The sequence below is a fragment of the Ictidomys tridecemlineatus genome, chromosome 3 (genome assembly GCF_052094955.1).
Source record: "Ictidomys tridecemlineatus isolate mIctTri1 chromosome 3, mIctTri1.hap1, whole genome shotgun sequence".
Taxonomy (NCBI): Eukaryota; Metazoa; Chordata; class Mammalia; order Rodentia; family Sciuridae; genus Ictidomys; species Ictidomys tridecemlineatus.
In genome coordinates, this window is record NC_135479.1 from 48,810,250 (window position 1) to 48,823,751 (window position 13,502).

The 13,502-nt window shown below is 36.0% G+C and overlaps 1 protein-coding gene across 9 annotated transcripts in view; it reads left to right on the forward strand.

Annotated features, from left to right (window-relative positions):
• Kiaa0753 (KIAA0753 ortholog) overlaps window positions 1-13,502 on the forward strand; it is a 74,950-nt gene that overhangs the window by 29,522 nt on the left and 31,926 nt on the right. For all 9 annotated transcript variants that reach the window (XR_005726519.2, XR_013436283.1, XR_013436284.1 and 6 more), the window contains 2 exons: window positions 10,557-10,789; window positions 12,447-12,613. Coding sequence is in view for 6 of the 9 variants with exons in the window: in XM_040269515.2 (XP_040125449.1) it covers window positions 10,557-10,789; window positions 12,447-12,613 (400 nt within the window). In the remaining 3 variants the exon portion in view is untranslated. The remainder of the gene's footprint in view (window positions 1-10,556; window positions 10,790-12,446; window positions 12,614-13,502) is intronic.

A 13,502-nucleotide genomic window follows, 5' to 3' on the forward strand; every position in this document is an offset into this window, starting at 1 on the left:
ATGTATATAATAAAATATAAATTTTTTTTCTAGTTTCTCTGTAAAATCAAATCGTATTGCTTTATATTTCATTTCTGTCAAGGATTACTTCTTTCACATATTCCTTAGTTTACTATAGTTTACCTGTTGATTATATTTTTTTGTCTGTCTTCTGTTGGGTTGCAAGTCTTTTGCTTATGCATGTTTAGAGGTTCTTAATGTATTCCGAATCCTAATTTCTTTTAAAATATTTTCTCCTACTCTAGTCACTATTTTGGAAATTTGATTATGATTTTTTTTCTGAAAAAATACAGTAAATTTTCATTTTGTGGGCAAATCCTTCTTTTTTTAACATATTTAATATTTGATTAAACAATTATCTTGTCTTTGTATTTCTTTTTCAAAATTTTGCTACCAATCATTGCTCATCTTCCTCAGGAACTTAGGGCTTCATGCATGCTAGGCAAGCACTTAACCCTTGGGCTACATTCCCAGCCCCTTCCTGAGGAATTTATAATGAGCTTGTCAAGTTTATGAAAAATGCTTTTGGAGCTCAGTGGCTTGAGAGGGATCTTGAGTTCAAAGCCAGCCTCAGCAAAAGTGAGGCGCTAAGCAACTCAATGAGACCCTATCTCTAAATAAAATACAAAATAGACCTGGGGGTGTAGCTCAGTGGTTGAGTGCCCCTGAGTTTAATCCCTGATACCTTCCCCACCAAAAAAAATGATGTTGGGATTTTGTTTGTTATTACATGAAGTTTATATTAGAGGAGAAATGATATTTTTACAATATTAAGTCTTCCTATCATGCCCTTTTTCTGTCCTATCAGAAAAAGAATTTTGTAATTTTGGACATATATGTTTTATAAATTCCTTGCTAGGGTTTTTTTTTTTTTTTGCTAGATTTATTTTTAGTTTTCATATTTAAGTTTTATTTCTATTATAAATGAGATCTTTTTCTATTACATTATGAAATTCGTTATTGCTACTTAAAGGAAAGCTGTTGGATTTATATATTGTTTTTATATGAGATACTATCCTGAAAACTTATTCTGATAGTGGAGTTTGTTGTGTCTGAGGTACACAATTGAAAGGGGGCAATCTTAATTGATATCTTACAATTGTAACATTTTAAATTTTAAATTCCAATGCCTAAACAACATTTTAAAATTCATGTTGACACATAAAGTAATGATTTATCTTACAATGGATGTTTTAGATTTGATGAAGTAGTTTTTTTTTAAAATAGTTAATTCTTTTGTTATTTTCCAAATAGGTGAAATTACTTATAAATATTGGACAAATCCAGTAAACTGGTTTTTCTTTATTCTTTTCTTTGCAGTATTGGGGATCAAACCCAGGGCCTCACATATGTAGCAACCACAGAGCTACATCCCCAGTGCAGTTTTTCTTTTTTAACTGAAGTAGAACATAACAGATAGAAATGTGCACAAAAAATAAACTTACAGCTCAGCTAATATCAGAAAACAAAAATATTTGTGTAATTATTATCCAAGTCAAGGACAGGACCCTACTAGTGCCTAAGAAATTTCACTGTACCCTATTTCCAATCTTTCTTTCTCCTCCCCCAAATTATTATTATTATGATTTTAATACTTTATTTTGGTTCTGCCTGATTTGGAACTTTATAAAAATGGAATTTCACAATAGATACTCTTTTGTGATAGACTTCTTTTGTGTTATATTTTGAGAGATTCATCTACTCTGTGTAGCTAATTTGTTTGTTATGTTCTTTGCTCTGTTATATTGCATTGTATCACTCTGTCATACTTTATCTAGTCTGTTGTTTTAATTATTGGGTTGTTCCCAGTCTTAGATGATTATAAAGAAAACAACTATGATTGTTTTTACATGTGTGTCTTGGTACCTGTTCACACACATTTCTGTTGGGTGTGCTTTAAGAGTATAATTGTTAGGTAGGTCATAGGTAAATGTTAGTTCTATTGTAATATAGTTTTATTTCCAAAGTAGTTTTATCAGTTGATAGTCCCACCAACAATATACTAGAACAGTGGCTACCTATCCTTGCTCACACTTTTCATTACTAATTTTTAAAATTGTGGCTACTCAGCTGGCATATCAGGTGTATCAGGCATTTTAGTTTTAACTTAAATTTCTGAATAACTAATAGTATGAGTACATTTTCATGTATTTTTAGGCCATTTAGATGCCTTTTAGGAAGTACCAGTTCAGGTCCCTGGCCATATATTCCTCCCTTCTTCTCTTTTTATATCTCTTAACTCTCTACTCTCTTCCTTCCTCCCTCCCTCCCTCCCTCCCCCCCTCTCTTTCTCTCTCTTTTTTGGTGGTGCTGAGGATTGAACCCAGGAGCCCCACATATGCTAGGAAAGTGCTCTACCACTGAGGTACACCCCTAGCTACTCTCTTTTTCCATTGATTTGTTAGGAGTGTTCTGTATATGTACTAGATCTTAGTCATATGTGTTGTAGATATCTTAGAAGATGTGACTTGCTTTTAAATATCTCAAATGTTCATCTTTTAATGAACAGAATTCTTAGTATCACTGTAGTTCAATAAATCATTTTCTTCCCATATACTTTTTTGAGGGGCATTCTAAGAAGTTTTTCCCTAATGTTAAAGTTAAGACATTTTTTAATGTTATTTCCTATTAAAGTTTCATTTTCTTCCCAATGAAGATCCAGATAACTTAGCCCTCTTTTTTTAAAAGATTGTTTTTTTCTCCCAAGTCGCATGCTTTGAAATCAAGTGTTCATATATGTGTGGGTCAGTTTCTGGGCGCATTCTTTTCCTTTGATCTGAATGTGGGTCTTTTTATCAATGCTAAACTACTTTAATTATTCTAAGTCTTCATATCCAATGGAACAACTTTTCACACCTGTTTTTCCCTTAGAGAAAATCTTGATCTAATCAATTTCCCCTTGACTAATCTTGATCCTTGGCATTTCCATAGAAATTTTAGAGTCAGAATTTGTTGATTCCACCAAACATCTTTCCGACTCCAAAAAGCCAAAAGACATCTATTGGAATTTTGATGGGGAATTATCATTTTTATAGTATTGAATTTCCCAATATGCAAGCAGGGTATATCCCTCCATTTATTTAAGTTGTATTTATTTTTTTCTTCTTTTGGTACTGGGGATTGAACCCAGGGGTGCTTTACCACTAAGCTACATTTTTATTTTATTTTTTAAAATTTTGAGACAGGGTCTCACTAAGTTGCTGAGGCTGGCCTCCAATTTGCAATACCTCTGCCTCAGCCTCCAGGTAGTTGGTGTTTCAGGCATATGCCACCACACCTGGCTATTTAGGTTGTCTTTAATCCCACTAATTTGGGTGTGCATATGTGTGTGTGTGGGCATATTTGTCTTTCATTACTTTTATTCTGCAGAATTGATACTTTTAATACTCTTATACATGATATCTGTTTTATGTTTTATAATTTGATTTCTCATATGTATTGCTGATTTTATATATATATATATAAAAATATAATTTTTGTGTATTGACCTTGATTCTATCAAACTTACTAAAAGCTTATTTCTGGCCATTTATCTGTAGAATTATTTTAATTTTGTCTTAAATATAATCATATCATCTGTGAATAATCACTAGTTTATTTCCTTCTTTTCAATCTTTATTCTTTTTCTTTAATCTTTCTGTTTTGGTTTGCTTGACCTGTGGGTGACTGATTAAAAGGATAGGTTCAAGATCTTGTGATACTTGAGACTTGTTTGATTTCTTGTTGCATTTCTGTTAATTTTTTCTTTATGTGTTTTGAAATGTTGTTCTTACACTTATAATCCCAGTGACTCGGTAGACTGAGGCAGGAGGATTGCAAATTCAAGGCCAACCTCAACAATGTGGTGAGGCCTTGTCTAAAAAATAAAAAAGGGCTGGGGTATAGCTCAGTGGTAAAGTGCCCTTTGGTTAAGAGGCGAAAAAAAAAATTCCTGACTTAAATCTTTTTTTCATAGATTTTATATGTTGTTATTATTAAATATTCTCTATCTCCTTAGGATCATGTTCACTTTGGATTCTGTTTTGTCTGATGTTAATATTGCTTCACCTACTTAACTTGTTTGGCATTTGCCTGGATTAATTTTCTATTTCCTTAAACTGAGTCTTTCTTTGCTGTTTTAAAGAATGCCTTTTATACACAGTTTATTGTTGGATTTATGATCCCTGTTGTAGAGCTCTATACTTACCCTGCTTACACTTGCTGAGATTAATGACATGTTTGAACTTTGCTCTACCTTATTTTATGTATTTCATTTGCCAAGGTATTTTTTCTTTGTTGTAATTTACTATATTTATCATTTTTTTGTTTCGTTTTTCTTTTCTAGTGATGTGAAATTTACTTATCAATTTGTGTTTGATTGATTGATTGAATGATTCATTGATTTGTAGTTCTAGATAGACAACATGCCTTTATTTATTTTTATGCGGTGCTAAGGATCAAACCCAGTGCCTCACCATGCTAGACAAGTGCTTTGCTACTGAGATACAATCCCAATCCCTTCTGTTGATTTATTTGTACATCTGTTGCTATTTTGTGGAACCTTAATAGCTTAGCTTTCTACCTCTTACATGCGTGGAACTGTAAGAAACGAGCAAAGAGTTCACTCAGTTGTCTGTGGGGTTTTCCCCACACCATGTAGTTCTCCTGTAATTCAGTTCAATTTGGAGACTATTTACTTTAGGTAAAGTCAGATCCCACAGGTTTAGAGCTCAGTTTAAGAAGACTATCTCTACTTTAGACATCAATCACAAGTCCTAAGTCATGACCAGTTTCCCTAATAAATCAAGGCTTGCTAGTATGGCTCTCAGAACTCATTTACCCATTTGTCATAAAGAATATTACAAAGGATAAGGATGAACAGCCAGTTAGGGGAAATGCATAGGCAAGGTGTGTGGAAAGGGCATGGAGCTCCTGTGCCCTCCCCAGGCGCATCACCCTGTAGGAACCTCCATGTACTCAGCAACACCAAATTGCTTAGAAATTGATAGTCTAGGGATTTTTCTGGAGGTTTTATCACATAGGTATTATCAATTATAACTCAATCCCTAGCCCTTCTGTCCTTCCTGGAGGATGAGGGTGGGGCTGGAGGTTCCATGCTTCTCATCATGGCTTGGACTTTCTGGTGAACAGCACCTCCTCCAGAAGCCCCCAAGGGTCACATCAGTGGAATCAAAGACACTCTTATCTGCCAGGAAACTCCAAGAACCAGAGTTAATATTAGAACAAAAGGTATACCTAGAACCTCAATTGCTGGGGAAATTATAAGGAGTTTAGGGGCTCTTGTGTGGGGAACTGGGGAAGAGACCAAATATATAAATATATTAATATACACACACGCACACACACACACATAGATTATCACAGTGACAAAATCTAATATGTTTAATTACTAGTAGATATTTATTCACTGTAATGGGATATCCTTCCTTTCAATCAGAAGGCCTTTGCCAGCCTTTACCTTGAGAATGAGCATCATGTCTGTTTGTCTTTATAAGTCTCTCTGAGGAGCCCTGTCTAGTACATAGTTAGACACTTAAACTTTTGTTCAAAGACTCTATGAAGAGGGCTGGGGATGTGGCTCAAGCGGTAGCGCGCTCGCCTGGCATGCGTGCGGCCCAGGTTCGATCCTCGGCATCACATACAAACGAAGATGTTGTGTCCACCAAATACTAAAAAATAAATATTAAAATTAAAAAAAAAAAGACTCTACGAAGAAAATGTAATTAAATAAGAAAGGACTCCTAAGCAATAGATTACAGTGATGTGGATCCTGGGTGCTGGGAAGCTCACTTTTGATGTTCTAGAGGAAGTGCAGAGAACATTCCAGGCCTCTATACAGAGAAGTGTTTCCTAAATGATTTAGAAGATTAAAAGTTAGATGATTTCAACTGACTAGTGAAAAATGAAGACCAGCTTCAGAGAGAAGTTGAAAAACCTGCTAATCTGGGGCTGGGGCTGTAACTCAGTGGTAGAGCGCTTGCCTGGAATGTGTGAGGCACAATGGGTTCGATCCTCTTAAAAATAAATGAAGCCATTTTAAAAAAAAAAAAAAACCCAACCCTGCTAATCTAAAACCCATCATGAGGTCAAATGTAGGAAAGCTGAAAGACAAATGGGGAAAATTTCTGTAGCTTTGAAAAGCATCTCTAATTAAAAGAAAAGTGCTACAGAGGAATCTGACCCTTTACTTACTATTGTTAAGGAAGTCTGGATGTAAGTTTTTCTTTGATTGTAAAATATTCTAAACATAGAAAATAATAATCTCTGTGTATCCACTATGCAGATTTATATATTTTTGCTTTACTTACTTTGGAAATTTGTAGACCTGTGATCACAATCACTGTGAACCTTAAAGTTTTCATCTGGTAAAAATTTCAAATGGTGATAATAGTCCTTCTCCCATGTGACTTAGTTGTTAAGTAGCAAATTCGATAATTATTAAATGCTATGAAAATGGAAGAGCTTATATTTTTAGTTCCTAATCTCCAATTTATAAAGTCTAGATTATGTTAGGTACATTCTAAATAAGAAAGCAGGAAGGAATTTTGTATTGTTATGAAAAAGTAAGCTTTCATTCTCTGGAAAACATATTTATGTGGAAAAGATCCACAGTCCCTGACATCACAGAATGAATGGGCCTGGCCCTGGACCCAGTCAGAAGACTTGACTCTCCACTTACTTTCCTTGTGACTTTGAACAAAACACTTTTATTTCCTCATCTGAAAAATTTTAGTAATCCCATTCAGTTTGCTGTAGGGTAAGTCATGCTCTGTGGTGAGGCTCAGATGAGATGGTGAATGCAAATTATGTTTTAAATGGGAAAAGTGTACAAAATGTGAGGGATGATTATAATCATCATTATCATCATTTTTATGAATTGAAATGTGTTATTGTTAACTGCTTTGCAAGTTTAATACATTTGCTCATGGGGAAGAATATGGTGACTTTCATTTTATTCTTGGCTTTTCTTGCCCTTAAAATCTGAAGGTCACATTTTTCTCTATCATTTTAGATATCACTCACCTAATTCTTCCTTCCAATTTCCTAAGGTTTCTCCTCTCCACCTGACCCCTAAAATTTGTGTGGAGAGCCACATGAATAAACCTGTTTGTGCTTTCTTCGTTTAGGATATCTAATTGAGCCTGATTGGATCACCTATCTTGTGATTTACATAATTGTTGGCTGGTGCAGTTTGTTAATGACTTCTCATATGTACTTGCAGTGGTTGATTACATTAGTATAACTTGTCAGCCAAAAGATTGGTGGCTCCCACCCTACCACTGGCAGTGACCTCAAACTCAGCTACCTCTTAAACTTGTACTGCATTTACTTGCTTATTTACATAAAGCCTAACTGGAAAAAAGATGACAGAGGTGATTCAGTGTATGTAAACTGGGAAGGTAAAAAATATATTACAGACTGAGGATCCAGTGTTAGCATTCTGTTCTGACTTGTATGTCCTTGCTGTGTAATTTCTGTAGCTTTGAAAAGCATCTCTGATTAAAAGAAAAGTGCTACAGAGGAATCTGACCCTTGACTTGCTATTGTTAAGGAAGTCTGGATGTAGGTTTTCTTTGATTATAAAATATTCTAAACATATATAAAATAATGAAAATAATAATCTTTGTGTATCCACTATGCAGATTTAAACATTTTTGCTTTATTTACTTTGGAAATTTTTTTGAAAAGTAAAATATGATAGGTACAGTTGAAATCCCTTAAATATTTTTCTCATTCCATTTTCCTCCCTCCCTCTCTGGAGATTACTATTGTTATCATTATAAAGGCAAATCCTTTCTATTTTTAAGTTTGTACTTCTTATGTATCTATCCATGAAAAATATAAAGTGTTGTAGTACGAATGTGATATCTTACATTATGTGCCATTCTGTTTGCCTACCTCTACTAATATTTGAAAATTGGTGAATCCCAATTTTTAAATTTAACTGTTGTATAGGTCTCCCTTATATGGACATACCAGTTTATTTTTTAGTTGTTCTTATGTATCAATGGATATTTGGGTTGTTCTCAGTTTCTTGCTTCCCCCCCCCCCCCTATGAGACTGTGTCCTGTTATGTTTCCCAGGCAGGCCCCAAACTCCTGGGTTCAAGTGATCCTTCTATTCGGCCTCAGCCACCCATTTTGGGACTACAGGCAAATGCCACTGCACTGTTTTTTTGCTTATAAAGCAGCAGCGAATTGGAGTGAATACCTGTGCAACTGTGTTCCAGTGCATGTGTGTGGGAGTTCCTTTAGGCTGAGTGTTTACCTGTGAGTGTAACTGTTGGATTGCAGTGTATACAAATTGTAACTCTGCTAGAGCCATAAGGTGCTCTCCAAAGTCCTTAGGCTGTTCACTCCTGCGCCGAGTAGTTTGTGAGAATACTTGTTTTTCCACCGCTTCTTTGTACTTGGTATCAGTTTACTTAAAATTTCCCCCACCCTGGTAGATATAAAATGGTATCTCATTATACTTAATCTTTCTTATGGCTAGTGAATTCAGTCATCTTTTCTTTCTTTTTTAAAAAAATTTTTTTTTGTCAATGGATCTTTTATTTCATTTTTTTTTTTTCATATGTGGTGCTAAGGATTGAACTCGGGGCCTCACACATGCCAGGCAAGCACTCTACCACAGAGCCACAACTCCAGCCCCAGTCATCTTTTCATGTTTTTATTGACAATTGATATTTTCTGCCTTAATTGCTGGTTTAATTATTTTGTCTGTTTCTCAATTTGGATTATTTTTCTTGTGGAGTATTGGCCTTCTTTTTGTGTATGTGTATGGGAGTACCGGGGATTGAACTCGGAAGCACTTAAGCACTGAGCTTTTTTGTATTTTATTTAAAGGTCTTACTGAGTTGCTTAGTGCCTCGCTGTTGCTGAGGCAGGCTTTGAACTAGAGATCCTCCCGCCTTAGTCCCATCCCTACCCCCCAGCTACTGGGATTACAGGTGTGCTCCACCAGTGCCCTGCTAGAAGGTCTTCTTATCATCTGGATATTAAGCTTATGTGCATTACAGACATCTACTATTGACTTTATGATGAATTTCTGTCAAGAGGAAGTTGATGTTTAGTATAATTACATTCAAATATGTCAGTATGATATTTTGAATTTAAGAAAGGCTTTTCTGCCCTGATGTCAGATGATATCCTCCTGTGTTTTCTAATTTGAAATTTCCTTTGCACATTCAGATCTTCATTCCATTTGGCTTTTAAGTAGTTTTCGTCTGTGGAGACCAGTGGTTTTAGCTTGGCTTTTGAACATCCTAGTTCATACTCGCTGGTTTGTCATGTCAATCCTGCCCTGTTTGTTTCTGCTCTTTCCTGCATGACTCCCACGCTGTCCCAGCCTTACAGCTCTATCACCAGGACTTCATCTCCCTTAGAGAAAGACTCCCACCTCCACCCTTCTCCCCACTTTGTTGTTCTTTAAATTTATTTAGATAATTTCTTGGAATTTACTCTTCATGTGAATTTTTGGATCAACCTATTTAGATCTACCCAAAAAATCAATTTTAACTGAATGTGCATTCAGAACTATAGATTACTTTGTGGAGAGTTGACGTCTTTATTAAGTCTGTTCAATCATGAAAACAATTTATTCAGACATTCTTTTAATGCCCTTTAAAAATACCCTTTAATGGGTGGGATATATAGCTCAGTGCTAGAGCATTTGTCTAGCATGTGTAAGATCCTGGGTTTTTTTGGTCCCCAGTCCCACAAACAAAACAAAACAAAACTTTATAGACTTTTTCTGTAAAAGTCGATTACATTTTTCATTAGATTTTTTTCCTAAGTGCCATATAGTTTTTGTTGCCAGTGTTAATGGGATATTTTTCCTCTTATATTTCCTAATTAATTATTTGATAAATGGGGATGATACTGACTTTTGTGTTGTTCTTATATTTAGAAACCTTGCTAAACCCTCTTCTTAGTTATAAGAGTTTGAACTCTGATTTCCTTGAATTTTCTAAATATACCTTTATCTCCTCTTCAAATACAGGTTTTTTCTTTCTTTTTTTTCTTTTTTTGCATTTCCCATTGAGGGTTAAAATGTCGTATATAGAGTTCAGACTATTTTGTGTCAGATTAGGAGCTCTTAAAGATGTTGAATAAAGAAGCATCATTAAAATATTCATATTTTAGAAAAACAGTTTTGGTAGCTAGGGGAAGGTGTGATGGAAGATGACTAGGAATCAGCTAGGAGATGCTCTTATTATGGTAGAAAGATAACTGCAGGGCCAACCTTGGAGTGTAGTAGAAAGGGAGGAAGGGCAGAAATAGCTCAAGAGGGTTTTTAGAGTTAGAGATTATAGGGACCAGGGAGATGAGTAAATATGGGCGCTAAGACTCAGGAAGTCAATTGTGATGCTTCAGTTTCCTGCTTTTAAAACTTACTAGTGTTCATCACAGGAATGCAAGTTGACAGCAAAACACCTTGGTTTTCAGCAGGGGTAGGCTAGGTATTTGGAGATTGGATGTTACAGATAATCATTCTCAACCAGCATGCCTTGAATAATATTTCCCTCCCTTTATTTTTCTGAAATATCTGTGTAGATAAGAATCAGCCAAATGCAGAGTTTCTAGCAACCCAGAGGTTGGAGAGGGAGCTTGAGGTGTTAGATGTGGATATCCTTCCGGAAGAAGTCCCATTAATTCCAGACCAAAATGCAAGCTTCAAAGATGAGGCATTGACCCTAGCAAAAACAGGAGTGGTGAAAACAAAGCCTGTGACTGAGAGTGTGCCATTTAGGAAAAAAGATACTCTGGAGCCGGCAAGACCACAGCAAGTAAGAAACCATTCCTTTCTTTTGACCCATTTATATTAGTCTGACACTGTCAAGGTCATACAAGCTAGTAAGTGGTATGGCCAGCATTTCATTTTTCCCACAAGTTGATTTAGCTTAGGTCCAGGTTGTTTTTATATTCTAACAAAAAAACCAGTTTTTAATATTGTTACTAGGACAGAGCATTCTTTGTTGTCCTGGTTCAGTAAGATCTTAACTAATTTGATAACAAGGTCCTAATTGGGCAGGGTATTTTAAGATTCAGGCATCTTATTTGTTTTCTGCTTCCAACTGGGAAATATGAGATTTGAGAGGATTTAATATTTGGTTCCTGACAAAGATAAATATTGATCAGTTGTAATCACTGAATATTAAAAGGGTATCTTTGTGTGACTGCTTTTTTTAATATTTATTTTTTAGTTATAGGTGGACACAATATCTTTATTTTATTTTCGCGTGGTGCTGAGGCACCCATTGCCTTTCGGCTCACATGCTAGTTGAGTGCTTTACCTCTGAGCCACAACTCTAGCCCGTGTGACTGCTTTTTAATATGGCATAGGGGAGCATGTGTGGAGTTAGAACTTGGTTTGAAACTAAATTAGATTTAAAACTTTTTTAATGTCATACAGTAGAAAACTGGCCAGAAGAGTATCTCCTACTGTACATACCCTATACAGCGTGACTACCATTTGATGGTGTTGTCTAGCCAGACATGGTACCGACTCCCTATAATCCCAGTGACTCGGGAGGCTGAGGCGGGAGGATCACCAGTTCAAAGCCAGTCTTGGCTACTTAGTGAGGCCCTGTCTCAAAAGAAAATCTAGAAAGGGCTGGAAATGTTATTCAGTGGTTAAGCACCCCTGAGTTTAATCAAAAAAAAAAAAAAAAACTAATGGTACTTAGACAGCAAACCTGTAAATTGTCTGGTGACATCAGAAAAAGGAGACTTGGAAGTTGTCATTAGTTACTGACACCGTGGATTAGGATCTAGTCTTCATTCCTTCCAAAACAAACTCTGATGGGGTTCTTTGGGAAGTCCAGATTGAGCCTGTAAGAATTCAACTTGATGTTCTTCTCTAGAAACAAAGTCTTATGCTCCGAAGTGTTTAAATATCTTCATTCAGGGGCTGTGGCTGTGGCTTAGTGGTAGAGTGCTTGCCTAGCAAGTGTGAGGCACTGAGTTCGATCCTCAGCATCACATAAAAAAAATAAAATAAAATAAAGGTATTGTGTCTACCTACATCTAAAAATATATATATTTAAAAAAAATAAAATAGCTTCATTTATTCTATTTAGACCTTAGGCTCAGACAGAGCAAGTATTTTTATCAAGAATGTTTTATAATTTACCTTTAAATATTATAGAATTTAAAAATTGAGGTTTAATTAGAAAAAACACATATAAATAAATAAATATATATTGGGGGGGGGCGTGTGTGAATGAGTGAAAAGGTGGTGGAGCAAGGGATTCCAATTTTACCTCCTGTCTCCAGAGCTGCTTCAGTGTAATTTCCTTACTCTCTGCCACAGTGCTTTCTGCTTAGTTTTACTGAATAGATGGCTGCGTGAGTAGCAGAGAGGTACTTGGAGCTTTAGTAAGAGGTTGAAGCTAGGGTATTTGATATTTGTATAACTTTGTAATTCATATTTCCCTCTTTTAGGGACTCCACAAAGCTGAAAGAAATAGACCCAGCCACCCTCCCAGCAAAAGCAGGGTGCAGCAGACAACAGTTTCATCCAGATTAAAAATGAACCAACAGCCTGTGAAAAGCCACAGGGCTCCCTGGATACCTGCGAACCCTACATCCCCACCAGCATCTCCTAAGTGGTATGTAAAAATTCAAGGAACGATTTGGGTATGTGAATTTATTTTCCTCCATAGATCAAAGGTGACATATAGCTTAGAACAAGTGGAATAGCAACTTTAATTCTTCCTAACATGGGCTGGGGTTGTAGCTCAATTGTAGAGGACTTGCCTAGCAAGTGTGAGTGAGGCACTGGGTTCAATTATTAGCACCACATATAAATAAATGAATAAAATCAAGGTCCATCAAAATCTAAAAAAAATAAATATATTTTTAAAAAAGAAGAAGAGATGCTTTGACATGTGTAAGGTCCTGGGTTCAATCCCCAGTACTGTAAAGAAAAAAAGAAATGCTTATATGGGTAATACATGAGAAGTTTGTCCAAACCTGCTGTTTCCTTTTTCTATCTGGTTATGGTTGGAGTAGCCTTCTTTGTGGCATCCTAATGACCAGTGGACATGTATCACTATAGGGAAAATTGTGGGCTTCCTTTGTCTTTCCCCCAACAGTTACTTGAGACGAGGAACTTTGTCTTTCTTTTCTTTGCTTTTCTTTTCTCTTTCTCTCTCCCTCTCTCCCTCCTTCTCTCTCTCTTTCTTTCTTTCTGTACCTGGGATTAAACCCAAGGGATGCTTAACCACTGAGCCACATCCCAGCCCTTTTTAATTTTTGTTATTGGGTCTTGCTAAGTTGCTTATGGCCTCTAAGTTGCTAAGACTGGCTTTGAACTTGTAATCCTTCTACCTTAGCTTCCCAGGTCACTAGGATTATAGTCATGCACCACTGCTCTCAGCAGGGACTGTATTTTTTTTTTTTTGTATTATATCGGGGATTGAACCCAGGGGCACTTAACCACTGTGCCACATCCCAGCTATCTTATCTAGAGACTGGGGATCACTGAGTTGGCTCAGT